Source organism: Equus caballus, chromosome 8, assembly GCF_041296265.1.
Source record: "Equus caballus isolate H_3958 breed thoroughbred chromosome 8, TB-T2T, whole genome shotgun sequence".
In the NCBI taxonomy this organism is placed as follows: Eukaryota; Metazoa; Chordata; class Mammalia; order Perissodactyla; family Equidae; genus Equus; species Equus caballus.
In genome coordinates, this window is record NC_091691.1 from 12,733,483 (window position 1) to 12,748,143 (window position 14,661).

General features: G+C 51.7%; 2 protein-coding genes across 3 annotated transcripts in view; one reads left to right on the forward strand and one right to left on the reverse strand.

Moving 5' to 3' along the window:
- Window positions 1-3,847, forward strand: part of LOC100147553 (neuroblastoma breakpoint family member 6) — a 31,203-nt gene extending 27,356 nt beyond the window's left edge. The window contains exon 17 of one of the 2 annotated variants that reach the window (XM_070219875.1): window positions 2,657-3,847. The gene's annotated coding sequence lies outside the window, so the exon portion shown is untranslated. The remainder of the gene's footprint in view (window positions 1-2,656) is intronic. The other variant, XM_070219874.1, reaches the window with a different exon arrangement.
- Window positions 3,848-4,235: 388 nt separating this feature from the next.
- Window positions 4,236-14,605, reverse strand: LOC100066066 (cationic amino acid transporter 4-like). The gene is given in 5 exon segments (XM_070219904.1): window positions 4,236-5,080; window positions 5,182-5,290; window positions 5,528-7,204; window positions 7,206-7,659; window positions 14,470-14,605. Coding segments are annotated over 4 exon segments (2,400 nt in total). The 5' UTR covers window positions 7,620-7,659; window positions 14,470-14,605; the 3' UTR covers window positions 4,236-4,880.
- Window positions 14,606-14,661: the final 56 nt, after the last annotated feature.

Genomic DNA, 14,661 nt, shown 5'->3' on the forward strand with positions numbered 1-14,661 from the left:
TCACACACTTTCTTGGCTTCTTTGCCTTCCCTTCCCTGCTTCCCCAACTCCACTGCCTCTTGCTTCTGGGAGCATTGTCCAAACGGATCACTTGCACATGGATATTCCTCCTGTATGTGTTAGGGAACCCGACCTAGGACAACCCTTAACCCTGGACTTCTCCATGTGAATACGAAGTGTTGGAACTGAGGAGAAAGAGCCCCGGTTATAAAAACTAAACGAGTGGCTGGGTCATGGCCATGTGGTTGAGTTCACGCGCTCTGCTTCAGCAGCCCAGGGTTTTCCCGGTTCAGATCGTGGGCACGGCCCTAGCACTGCTCATCAGGCCATGCTGAGGCAGCGTTCCACAGCGCAGAACTAGAAGGACCTACAACTGGAACATACAACCATGTCCTGTGGGGCTTTAAGGAGGAGAAGAAGAAAACAAAAAAGATTAGCAACAGATATTAGCTCAGGGCAAATCTTTAAAAAGAAAAAACCTCATTGAGAGCCTGGGTGGGAGTGCTGGACTGGCCTGGTGTCGGGTTTCTCCTCAGCCCCAGGTGTGCAGGCCTTGGCTGGTCTGCATGGGGCTTCCAGGGACCGAGTGTCCCCACCTCAGGGCCTCCTCGGAGCTGGCAGTAGTACTGCCATGTAATAAGCAACTGGGGACTTTTATTTAGATGAACGCCTTGACCTCACAACTCAAGATTCTCATTGAAATGGTGTGGGGTGGGGTTTGGGCTTCAGTATTTTTAGAAAGCTCTCAAGTGGTTTTTATGCAGCTAGAGATAAGAACAACCCTTTGTCTCCTATGACCTCAGGTTCAGCATAGAAATGTGCCAAACATGTCAGTGCTTCATTGAAATGTCTGAGTATCCATCAGTCCTTGATGGAATTGTATTCCTCTCTCAACTGTACTATCTGTACAACATGCCAGAAAATGAAGAAGAAAAAGAGGTAGTTGAATGGATTAGACTTACAAGAACTCTACTTGGAAAAGACTTTCTCCAACTTTTTAGAATACAAGATAAAATGAGAAATAAACATTACATTGAAACCCGGTTTACAGATAACAATACCTTCCTAATACAAATAACAGAATTTAGTACTTTCTTAATTTTTTTCTCTTCTTTCTTTTCTTTTCTTTTTTTGGTGAGGAAGATTGGCCCTGAGCTAAGATCTGTTGCCGATCTTCCTCTTTTTCCTTGAAGAAGATTGTAGCTGAGCTAACATCTGTGCCAATCTTCCTCTATTTTGTATGTGGGAGTCTGCCACAGAATGGCTTGATGAGTGGGGTGTCTGTCCATGCCTGGGATCTGAACCCGGGAACCCTGGGCCACCCAAGCAGAGGGTGCAAACTTAACCACTATGTCACCACGCCAGTCCCTTCTTTCATATTTATAATGTAAAATGTGAAGTTCACAGTCCATCAAATTGAAATCAAGTCCAATGGGTTTGGCGCTACAGTTGGAAAATTTTACTATTGATCAATTTTGGTCATTAAGTAAAATCCTCAAAGAGAACCATTATATTCATTCCCCTAAAGAAAATATAATAGTAAATAAATTGGACGTTAGGAAAAAGAGTTAGGTTTATGCTTCTTTATGCCATTCTTTATACCGGCGTAAATCTTAAAAAGGAATCTTTCCCGAGGGAGTGCTTTGGGGGAATCGAAGGGCAGGTGGAAGAGAACCTAGTCAAACCAGTTGCCTTCTGCATCCCCTTCAGAGACTTTCTGGTCTAGACGTTGAGAATATTCCTAGCAATGCCCTAAGGTGTATCCTGGTGTGGAATCAACAGGAGGACTGAAGGAAAACGAGTGCGTCCATGGTTATACTCCTTGCTGTTTTTTTGCTAATTCCATTGTGCGCTTCCCCTTGTGGGGTTCTTCCTCAGTCCCTCGGGAGAATATTTCTCTGTAAAGCCTTACTCTCGTCCAGCCAAGGTGACCCAACAGTATCTACTTTCTGTCGACACCTCCGGACTGGAGCCTTTCCTCTCACCTTCCCCGAAATGGACACAAAGGGAGAGGCCTGAGTTCTGGCCCCAGGGTTGTCAATAACAGCTCAGGTGGCTTTAGTTAGGCCTGAGCCCCCTGGCATCCCCACTCCTCATCTGCAGAAGGTGGAACTGGATTTGGATATGTTCTGAGGTCCCTGTAGGCTCTTCCATGCCAGACCTCTTCCCATCGCCTGCCCTTCCGCCTCAGAGTGCTGGGACAGAGAGAGAAAGAGGGCGTGCCTCTCTGCCAAGGGTCCCCTCCTTCCCACAGCAGTCTGTTTCTGAATGTGTGATGGATGCTGAGCACATCCCTCCCTGGGAGGTGTGAGACAACCATCCCTCTGCTCCAGACGAAGGGGATTCAGGAGTGAAGTGGCTGCTGAGGACAGGGTGGTGGGGATCTGGCTAGGGCTCTGCAGCAGCTCTGAGCCCGGATGTCACCAGCTCCTGGTGGGCGAGGACAGGGCTCCCTGGATCCCGCACCGCAGACTGGATGGAAGTTTAGGGAGGTTCTTCTTCTAACTTTGGATCTCACTTTCCCCTTCAGCTCCTCCTCCCAGTAGGAGCTCAGCTTGCTCCTGGCCTCTGTCACCATGTAGCCAGCCCTCCAGGCTCAGCTCGCAGCAGGACCTGACAAAGACTCACACTGGCTTGTTTTTTCTCTCTCTCTCAGATACCAAGGACTTCCAAAAACAAGAAAAGAAGAAACCCCATTAGGAAAAGTCGATTTTCCACTTGATGCAACACATCTAAAACAGCCAATCCAGCTCCAGCCCAAACAGAACACCAGAGGGATCCTTTGCTGAGAATCCACATCACAAGCACAAACCACTCTCCACGATGTTTACTCCAAAAGCCTGCTTCGATGGGAGCAATCCCAGCCCCTCAGCCTCCAGTTGTGGGACATCGCGAAGGAGCCCAATGCCTAGATGCACACACGGTTCTGAGACCTTAACCCTCGCTCCTCTCCATTCCCATCCCTTACGTAACCAGAATCAGGAGCAAGTGGGCAAAGACAACGTGTCGATCCGGACGTTCTTTGCCACCAGCAGGGCTGTGCTAGGAGCAGACAGCAGTAACCGCGCAGTGTTCTTGGTGAGAATGTGCAGGCTAAATTTCATCATGAGGTCGTTATCAGACAGCTGCAGAACGTAGACCATTGAACAAGACAACTGACCTTTCTTCCAACAGTCAGTGCCACCACAAAGACGACGACCACAAAGAGGAGAAGAGATATTTTAGCTTCCTAAGGACTGAAAGGATTATGGTATTGTGTTCTTTTAGTCCATATTTTTGGGACCAAAAATATCTCCTCACCTTTTTGTGGTTGTCTGTGGTGGTGGTGATGTGGCCTTGTTTGCAGGGGACAGGTCAGTCGTCTGGCTCAGTGGTCTGCATCCTGAAGTTGTCTGACCGTTTCCTCCTGATGAAATTCAGACTCACACTTCTGCCAAGAACACTATACAGTTAGTTTCTGCTGTGAGCGTCCTAGCGCAGCCCCCTGGAGACCAAGGATGTCCAGTTTATCCACCACCGTTACTGTGTCACTAGCATTGGTCACTTTGTTCTGGAGGGCCCACGAGATCGGTTCATTGTGAAGAGGCCTTTTTTTTCTTTCTATCACTAGCAATTTGGTGAGTGGTACTTTGAGAGTGTATGAATATCCTCTTCTCTAAAGATCTTTCTCTAAAATTTTTACCATCATTAATGAGCCCTGCTGTGTGTCACTTATCGTATTCCTGTTTGTGCACTGGACATTTCCTAATTTCGTCATTCCTCTATACTTGTAGCTGCTGGCACAGTGCTGTGGAAAAGAACCTTCCCTCCCCCTTTCATACCATTAAAGTTTCTGTTGTGACTGTCACTGTGGACTCGTGAATTTTTTACATGCATTAGCATAATCCATTATACTCAGGATTGATTTTGTTGGATATGGATTTAAGTCAATAGAAATCTTCTTGTTCCTCCTGTTCATACTTATGTGCTAAAGCTTCCCCCATGAATCAAATTTCCTCAGTCATCTCTTATTGGGTAGAGTTGGTCCTTCAAAGACTTCCCGTGATGGAATCAGGACTCCCCGGGGGTTGCACGTTTAACTCTCTTGTTCTGCTGCCTGATGCACGGACAGCTTGGCGGAATGTAAAGGACTTGCCCACAATGACTCTTACTCAGTTTTTTAAAAACATTGTCTTGCTCTGTATGTTCTGTTGAGATGGAGAACGTAAATCCATTTTCTCCCAGTTGTGTGTGAATTGGCTTTGAGGGGTGGGGAACTTTGGGAATGTCTGGAACTTGAGAGGAATTTGTTTTTCTTTTTTTCAAGTCTTTTGGTTCTAAGAGGATAGAACTTGGAGTTGACCATTCCAGTCTATTTCTCCCAGGAATCTATGATTTTCTCTCTGATCCTGTCTCAATATCTTTTCTTCGCTTTTGTTCTGCTTGATCCTTTCTTTATTCAATGTCTCTTATAATTTTGAACAAATATGTTGCCCTTATGAACCTTGCCATTTAGCCTTTTTTCAGAGAGTTTTCTTTTTCTTCATTTTTTTCCTTGGTTCTGCCAATTCTAACTTCTCATTTCCTGTTTCGTACCCAGTTCTCTTTTGAGTATTTCTTATGTGAAGTTTTGTTTCTTCGTATCCACAAATGCTTTGTCAGGAACATTGAATTCAGTTCAGGATGTCATTTTACAGTGATGCTATGTTTGCTCATTGCTTTTGAGGGGAATTGTTTCATGAGCTGAACTCTTTGACTCTCGAGTTCTGGTTTTTTCTTCTGTCATCTTAGAACACCTGTCTGCTACATGATTTTCCCGTTAACATGCTTAGGTTTACTGAACGAGAAACAAACATTCTATCTAGGAACGGATGAGTGATTGGTTTGGCTTAGTCCATTTCTTAGGTCTGGATCTCTCTCTTTGGTGCAATTCGTCTAAGAGACGTGAGGTTTGGGGATAGGCGGGCTGTGTCTTCTGGATTTAGGGAATCTAGGGCCTGCACCGTCTCCTCTAGGCTGCCACGTGTGGCAGTCAACCCCGGCAGATCCCGCTGGTTCTCCCTGCTGTGCCAGATGCCGTAGACAAAATACACCACAAGTCCTCTAAGGATGGCACATGCCTGAGGGGCAGGTCCCAGCCCAGCTTCCCTGCTTGCCCTCCTCCTGCAGCCAACCCAGGGTCCCAGCCTGATCCCTACTCACCAATCAGAAGCCAGATGGAGAACCGCAGCCAGGTCAGGGAGCTCAGATGTAGCATGAGGAAGACGTTGAGGAGGATGCTCGCGGCTGGAATCAGGGGCACCATGGGAACCTGAGGGGGCAAGGGCAGGGCTGCTGGGCCAGGGCCTGATTTCTTGGGAGTCCACAGAGACTTTCTTCACCTGTGGAGGTTCCAGAGACAAGGGCCCACTCGCCATGTAGAAAGAGGGGGATGGGGTACTGGCCGCTCCCACTCCGTGAACCCTGGTGTATCCTGCCACGGCAGAGGAGGAAGGGGCGAAGGGAGCTGGCTGGGCTGAGAGTGAGGGGTGCTGGCTGGAGGAAGTACCTGAAAGGCGTCCTGCCGGCGCTGTTGCTGGTGGGCCCCCAGGACGAGGAGACTGAGCAGAAACACGACGGAGCTGAGCAGGAGCAGCAGGCTGTGGCCCCAGGGTGGGAGGTGCAGGACCGAGTTCCCAAAGGCCAGCACGCAGTGCAGAATGATGGCTGAGACCACCAGGACACGGAGTGCCCAGGCCACGGCGACTCCAGGTCTGCATCCACTCATGGAGCCAAGGAAGGGCCTCAGGGCTGGTCACAGCTGCCCAGGCTCAGGGGCTGAGGGCTGCTCAGTGTCCTCCAGCCGTCTGTGTCCTGAGGAGTCCTCATACCCCTCAGCCACAGGGCCAGGGCTGACTGAGCCCAAGGGACTAGATGGAGGAGACTTTTGGAAGCGTAGCACAATAATGCTGGTGTTCACAACAGGGCGGGTGACCAGGGTGCCAATGGACAGGAACTGGATCAGTGCCTCAACGTCCAGCAGCACTGCCAAGAGAGGCATGAGGAACCCGAACACCAGGATGCCCACTATGGGCACCTGTGTGCGAGGGTGCACACGGGTAAATATCTGGAAGAAGAGCCCGTCAGTGGCCACGGCATATACGATGCGTGGCACAGCAAAGAGAATGTTGAACAGGACAGTGGTCATGCCCATGGCAGACGGTGGGAGACCAGTCAGCATGGTGGACAAGCCCACCTGCGGTCGCTGATCGGGGCCAGAGCATGGGTGGCCCCTTGGTAACAGGGGCATGAGTTTATCTGGGCTCTCAGAGTGAGCCTGAGTGTATGCAGGGTACTGAACTGTTCCCCCCCACCACCCAGGAATGGGACAGCCCAGTTCAGGTGACAGACCCACTGGAGAATCTGATGAAGGCTGAGTCCTTCCACCAGGAAAGGACCTGGCAGCACATGCCCAGAACTGACATTCTGTGTACGATTGGGAGGGGTGGTGAGCAGGTCCCTCCCAAAAAGCCTGGGTGGCGAGTCTAATCATTAGTACCTTCCTGGGCCCAGGACGCAACTGGGAACACAGGCCCAGATGGAGATGTCGTCTTGGGAGGCTATGGGCAGGGCCCCACCACCCTGTCCTCTCCCACCTTACCCAGAAGGGCCTCTTACCGCAGACAGCGCCAGCCGCCACGATGAAGCCCACCCAGCTGTAGCCTCGCTGGTAGAAGGCATCAGCGAGTGCCCAGTCAGGGTCCAGGCTGTGCCTGGGCACCATGAGGGTGAGCACAGTGGAGGCGAGGATGTTACTACCAGCCATCAGGCCAACTGAGATGGCGATGGCCATAGGCACAGCTCGCTTGGGGTTCTGGCCCTCCTCGCTGGAGGCAGCAATAGCGCCAAAGCCCAAGAAGGCCTAGAAGCAGGTGGCAGCACCAGCCATGATGCCAGAGAAGCCAAACGGCGCAAAGCCGCCCTCCTCAGTGCTCCAGTTCTCCGGACGGGCCAGGACAAACCCCAGGGTGACGATGAAGAGGATGACAACCAAGCTGATGGCAGAGAAGGTGCGGTTGAGCCAGGAAGAGATGTGGACTCCACAGGAGACAAATGCGGAGGCCAAAAGTATGACTCCAGCAGCCAAGAAGTCCGGGTACTGGGCCAGGAACGGCACCTGCCAGCTGCCCACATGGGCCATGGTGAAGCTGCGGATGCCGTGGCTGAAGATGGCGTCCAGGTCACCTGCTCCAGGTGCGGGCCATGGCAATCCCACCAATGAGACACTGGATGAGCAATATCCAGCCAATGAGGAAGGCCCACAGTTCACCCATGAACACACAGGTGAACAAACAGGAAGCGCCCTTGCGGGGCACACGTGCTGCCAACTCCACGTAGCATAGGGCTGCCAGCAGGGAGGCCATGCCAGCTACACTGAAAGACACGAGCACCACAGGGCCGGCCATCTCCTTGGCCACAGTGCCCGTGAGCATGTAGAGGCCCAAGCCCATCGTAGCACCCATGCCCAGCAGGATCAGATCCAGCATGGTCAGGTGGCACTGCTGCGACGTCTCCGTGGTGGACTCCTCCAGTGGCTTCAGCCGGTTCAGCTTCTGGCAGAAGCGCGCCAGGCTGGCGGTGCTGGGCAGTCCCCAGGCCATGGTGGGCAGCTGAGAGGAGCAACAAGCCAGCTGCTGGCACCTACGAGGGTGAGAGAGGAGTGACAGGCTGCCCCGATGGATCCTGACCAGCCTTCAGTCATTGCTCTGACCCTGCCCTGAGGACCGAAGCCTTGAACCACTGGCTGCCCGGAGGGCTGGATGAGGCAGGGTCAGGGTCACAGGGAAGCATGGAGATTGCTTTGGCCTGCCTCCGGGGCAAGGGAGGGAGCCTGGTGGAGGGGGACCTGGCCATGTTTGGGAGGGGCCCTGAGGGTGGGGAGGAGGCCGCCCCAGGGAGCCCGGCTAGGAACCGCTCCAGTGGTCTGGGATCCCAGGGCGGGGTGGAAACCCGAGGCTTCCAGGGAGCTGGGTCAGGGCTCCAGGACCCAGAACACAAGTGACTCTGTGGCCCTGAGTGTAGCCCAGGTGGACACCTGGCCTTCGTTAGAGATGTTCATCCCCCCATCCCCCACCCTGCCAGGCTGGTGTATCAGCTCACCCCTCCGGGAATGGGTGGCACCCTGGGTTCTGTGCCTGTCCCGGTACCCAGACATGCCTCCAGAGTCAGTTCTGTAGTGCCACTGTCCACTGATACCAGATCCTTTGCCTTTTCTCTCACCTGAATCTGTCCCCATAAGCGTTGCTGTGACTCACCTGCTGTCACTGCCACGGTCCCTCTGTGCCGAGGGCCTGCCCACACCCCTGAGCGCCAGATCCAGCACTGAGCCTTACGTCATGGTGACACAGGCATTCAGCCCACCCTACCAATACTTCACACGGTCAAGACCAGAGTTCCCCAGGTTCTAGGGAAGCCTAACTACCGTGCCTGGTTCACAGGTGAGGACACCCAAGCCACCAGGTAACTGACTAGCCTAGGTCACTGGGGTGGTTTTAGGAGGCCTGTGGAAGTGAAGGTCCAAGTCAGGGAGTGGGGGCGGGTCTGGACCCCACCCGCTTTCCACTGCTGCAGACACCCTCCTTGATCCCTCATCCCAACACAGGTACTCCACCAGCTGGGCACCATCCAGGCCCCTCCACACTGGGAGCTGTGGGGCTGTGGGCGTCAGGCAAGACGCTGGGAGGACGAGGGTATGAACCTGGCTGAGAGGCCCTGGGCAGCGCCTGACCTCTGGGCACAACGGGATGGCAATAAGCACCCTCATCCGCTGACGAGGGAGTGCGCAGCTCTGGGGACTGTTCTGTGAATCGGCAGGACTCACGCTGGCTGTTCTGAGCTCGTAGCTGCACACGATGTCCTGAAAGGAGGCAAGCAGACTCCTGGGGACGACCTCCAGCTTGGGGCGTCCCTAGGGCCCCTCAGACACCAATGACAGCCCTTTCTAGACAGGAGCACCTGTCAAGCCTGGGGGACCCTGGGGGACCCTAACGGCAGCTCCCCACTTGCGGATATCCGTGAGAAGTAGCGTGGACTGAGCATCTAGCCCATGCCAGTCCCCACATCACGGGAGGCAGATCATGGGTCTCATCACATGACCATCAAACCCCCCACCCCCCACCCCAGGCTGATTTATTCCTGGGGCTGAGGCGTCTTTGTCCTTCTGCTCTTTCCACTTCTTTGAAAGTGGAAAGGTGGGTGTGACAGGCTGTGAACTTGTTTACAGCAAAATGATGACAATCCGTGCAAGCAACGCACAACTGAAACAGATATCCTCTTCCCCCAGAACTCTCTCCATGTTGTCAGGTTTCTATGTGGTTTGTGGAATAGGACTTCAGGGGCACCTGCAGGCTGTCTGGCTCAGTGGGTTGGTGACAGGATGGTGGACTCCCAGACAAGATGGTGCCACTTACAACACTCTGCCTTAGCCCGCCCCCTTGCCCCCTTCTGATATTTGGCTGACATCGTCTCGAGCAACTTCTCAGGTGGGCTCCCACTTCCTGCGGGGATGACAGCTCCAGTACCTTGCTCTTGTGTGGCCTAAACATAACTGGGCCTTGTTCTGAAATGCTTTCACAAAAATCCAGAAAAACGCATTTCAAACCAAGAGGCTTGTGCAATTTTATAACAGGAGCTCCCCAAAGGCCTTGTGCCACCCTTACAGGACTCGTGGTGTATTTTGGCTATGGCATCTGGCACTGCAAGGAGAACCAGCGGGAGCTGCTGGGGTTGACTGCCATACGTGGTGGCCTGGAGGAGACGGTGTAGGCCCTGCAGCCTCTTAGCCAGGCACCTGCCTAGGAGCCCAGCCACATGGAGCAGCCCGCCAGTCCATGAGGACCACTGGGGGCCTGCCTGTCTTCCCCTACATCCCCAGGAGGCTGGAGGGGCTGGCTGGTTTAATGTGGTGTGAGGAGACGGGCTCCGACCCCTTTTCTGCTTGTTCATCCTCACTCCAATCTATGTTCTTTTCTCCCTTTGCAGATTTCACACTACTTGGCTACTAACTCACTTTGTCTCTCCAGAGTCACCAGCTCAGCTTTTAACATGTGAAATTTCCCGGGACGTTTCAGAGAAAGGAACTGATGGGGTTCAGGGCAGGCCACCCCAAGATGTGCTACCCTGGGATGCGGATTATTTTGAGCTGAAGACAATCAAGGCTAAGAAGATTCTGGAAGAATATGTGACCTTCCCCCAAACTGCCTAAAAGAATTAAGTAGAACGCTGTGTCCCAGGAAGAAGCTCTTACCATAGATAACTCTAGGTGTGGTAGGCAAGAAGGCATCTAGCAAGGGCCATTTTCTCAAAAGAGCTCCTTTGCATCCCACTGGCTATAGATAGGACAACGCAAACATTTGTTTACCGAATACGAAATCTTTTCATCTTTCTATAAATTGCCTTCTCTCACTGTGAAGTCTCAGACCTCTATCTTCCTCTTCTCAGTCCAGAAAGACAGACATACTTCATTTCCCCTGACTGTCTTTGGAATTCTTCATGCTTATGTGACTTCCCCGTGTGCACATATTAAACTTTTATTTTCTTCTGCTAACTTGTCTTGCGTCATCTTTAATTCTCTGACCAGCCTTAAGAATCAGAAGGGGAAAAGGGGGTTTTTCTCCCTCTTCCCCTGCACCTTCAATTTGTAAAAAAGGCAACATCTGCAGAGCACAACAAAATGAGCTATGCCTGTAATACGTATGGTGACTTATCAAATTAACATTTGTTAGGCAGAGCCCTGGGGGTACTGGATGGTGAACCTCTGGTTCAACAAAAGACCACAGAGGAAGTGAAATAGAGAAGTGTGTTACTCCCAGGTCCTGGAGGACCTAGAGGGGCCACAGCACGAGGTGCAGGCAGAGAGCAGGCAGGGAGCAGGGTGGGACCTGGGGCAGACACCTTTATTGGGTTCCGCAGGCAGAGTGCTTTCCAGGCTAAATCTGGATTGGACAATTCAAACCACATGAGCTTTTGGTGAGCTTCCCAGGGGTCTCATCTAAGGGGCAAACAAGGGAAAGCTAGAGAGTGCAGGGAGAGGAGAATGCTTCTCACAAGGGAAGCTGTAGGAACCATATGAGGAACTTACATTTACTTGTGACTCTGTTACCTGGCCCACCAACCCCATAGGAAATTAAGTGCAATGCTGCTCAAAGCAAGGCTAACACATTATCTTTAGCTTACAGGAAACCACAGAGAGGAAGGAGAAGATGGATTTGACACATGGTCAAAAACAGTTAAAACCAGCTGAAGGCAACATGATAGTCTGACTTGACCTGACACAGACCCTACAGCTCGTCATACACTCAGTGTAATGCATTATCATGCTACATAATACACCTACCCACAGCTATGACAAGAAATTCTAGACCAGATAAGGGATGAAGAGGGGTGGCACCGCATTCCCCAGAAAATCCTGCCCTGTTCCCCATATTCCTATGAATATTCCTCCCCTTCACGATCTTGACCCCTTATATATAACACCTGCTTAATCCCCCTAGAGCTAAAAAGCTGATTTGTGAAATTGTTCCCATTTTTCTATTCTTCGGCCATTGAATAAAGCTTGTGCTATAGAATGCTCAGCTTCAGTTTTGTTTCAACTCTACGAGACCGAACGGGAAAGACCCCTCCAAGGAAGAGCTGGGGGTTGTGGGTTCCAGTCCCACCCATGGACTCTTCCTTGGGTCCCCTCTGATTGTGGGACAGTGGAGAGAGGCTAAATGGGTAACAGAATTGGCACTGGATCGTGGGTTCAAGTCCCACCAGAGAGAAACTGGTAACAACTCTGCTGGTCGTCATCTAGGGGGTGTACTCTCAAGAGAGGCTAGTGTCATTTCAAGGCCCCCGCAGGCCACCTGGCCACACAAAATGGATGCCAAGGCAGCAATGCTATGGAGTAGTTTACCGAAACTCCCAACAAACTCTTAGAAGAAAATATAGGAGTAAATCTTCATGACTGTGGGTTAGCCAATGCTTGCTTTCTCTTAGTTTTTATTTTTACTGAGGTAACACTGGTTTATAACGTTGTATAGGTTTCACGCGCACATTAGAATTCGACATCTGTATACACTATAGCATGCTCACCACCACAAGTGTAGTTTCCATCCATCATCATATAACTGTCCCCCCCTTACTCAACCTAAGAAAAATATAAATAAATTGGACTTCATCAGAATTAAAAACTTGTGAGCTTGAAAGGATACCATCAAGAAGGTCAAGCCACAGAACGGAAGAAAATATTTGCGAACCATACATCTGATAAGGGGATTGTATCCAGAATTTAGGAAGAACTCTTACAACTCAACAATAAGAAGATAAGTAGCCCAATTTAAAAAAGGACAAAGGATTGAATAGACACTTCTCCAAAGAAGATGTACAAACGTCCAACAAGCACAGCGAAAAAGATTCTTGACGTCACCAGTCATTCGGGAAATGGAATTCAAAACCACGGTGCAAAGCACCCTCCCCAAGGATGGCTACCGTCAAAAAGTCAGATAAGAACAAGCACTGAAGATGACGTGGAGTGACTGGATCTCTCATAGACTGCTGGTGGGAATGTAAAACAGTGCAGCTGTTTTGGAAAACCATTGGGCAGTTCCGGAAAATGCTAAACATGAAGTTACTGTATGATCCAGCCATTCCGTCCCTAGGTATGTACCCAACACATGATAACATGTGTCCACACAAAAACTTATACGTCGATTTTCCTAGCAGCATGACTCCTAGCAGCCCCAAAAGCAGAAGCAATCCAAACGTCCGTCCACTCCTGATGGAGAAATAAAATGTGAACTATCCACACAATGGAATATTATTGCTCCATAAGAATGAATAAAACGGTGATAAAACATTGATAGATCTTGAGAACACTCTATTAAGGGAAAGGAGCCAGTTACAAAAGACAACATACTGTCTGATTTCAGTGATATGAAATCTCCACAAGAGGCATAGAGACAGAGAGATCAGTGGCGGCCAGGGGATGGGGGAGGGGGAATGGGAAGCGACTGCTAATGGATACAGACTTTCCTTTCGCGGTGAGGAAAACGTTGTGAAATTAGATCCCAGTCACGGCTGCACAATTCTGTGGATGTACTAAAACTCACTCAAGTGCACATTTTCAGTCGGTGAGTATTACGTTATGGGAATAAAGCTATCATCAAAATAAAGCACCAAACTGTTTCCAAGAAAGAATTCCAGGGGCAGGAAAGGCTGACCGCCAGAGAGAAGAACCTGGCCAACGGAGGAACAGAGGAAGAAGTCGGGGGACCAGTGCTTCCTCCAAGCTGGCCCCTTGTTCATTTCCTGATTGAGGCAGGGAAATGCGAAACAGAACCAACCAGTCACTTATGTCTAAGGGCTCTAAATGGAGCTGGGAAGCCATGAAGGAAGTGGGTCTTATGCACGTCCTCGTGGGGTAGAACAGGAACCTTTGAAGTCAGTAACGCTGGAAGAAACCTGCAGCTCATCCCAGAGTCAGACGTTGGCCTTCCTCTGGCTAGCCTTATCAATTATTTTTAGCCAAGATTAGCTTTCTGCTGCGAACCCCAATGAACCTTCTTTGTAATGCAAACCTCCCTCTGTGCCTTTCAAAGCCCGACTTCTACTCCCTAGCGGGACACTATCTGGGTTTCTACCTGAATCTCTGCTCCCTGAATTGCAATTCTTTGAGCCCAAAATAAACTCCTCTGCCTCTCATTTTCCTTCTTTATTTTTAGGTTAATCGCGCCAGTGGTGTGTCTGAGTCCTGCCCAGCACTTAGATTTCTGTTTTGACTGGAGCCAGAATACCAGCAACAGCTGCAAAGTGAATATGTGCCTGATTTTTTCGATTTGTTCTCTCTTCTACACTGGCCTGAAAGCTGAGTGTAAACGACCCCTTTGCACAGCGCGGCCAAGACTTGCTTAAAATCACCGCGGAGTTTCCAGCAAGACACAGCCCTGCTAGTGTCTCTGGGGCGTGTCTCCTACACTCCTTAAAAAACGTTGTTACTGATCCCACCTCTGAGCACCGCCCTACACAGATGCTGACCTGTACTGTAACCACCACATTTACACACACATTTAAACACGCGAACATGTACAGGCCAGGACCGCGCCAGGCCTCCCCCCGGCCGCTCCGAGGGCCGAGCGCGCTCCCGCTCGGGCTCACCAGCGTCCGGTGGGGGAGCCTCGGGGTCCCCTCCTACAAACGGGGAAACTGAGGCTCGGAGAACTCGAGCCACACGGGAGGAGGGCTCGGGCGGGCCCCCACCGCCGGCCGACCCGAGGCTCCGCTCTCCCTCGGAGCTCCGGCCCTCCGGCCGCTCGCCGCGCGGTAACCGAGCCCCGCCGCGGGGCGCGGAGGCGGCAGGAGGGCGCGGCCGGCCTGGCTCCCCGCCGTTCCGGCCCGGGCGCGCGGGGGACCGAGACGGCGCCGGCGGAGGTTCCAGAGGCCGCCAGGACGCGGGGCGGTCCTGCCACTCACCTGTGGGGTCCGCAGCGTCGCTCGCCTCAAGGACGGAGTCCGCCGTTCGGGGTCTGTGCGCAGATACGTCGGCAACAAAGTGCTCCAGGCGTCTCGCCCCCTGGCCTGGCTGGAAACGCTCCGCTGCCCCCGCGGGCCACGCCCTCAAAAGGCGCATGCGCACAGCGAAGGCCCGCCCGGAGTATGGATGCC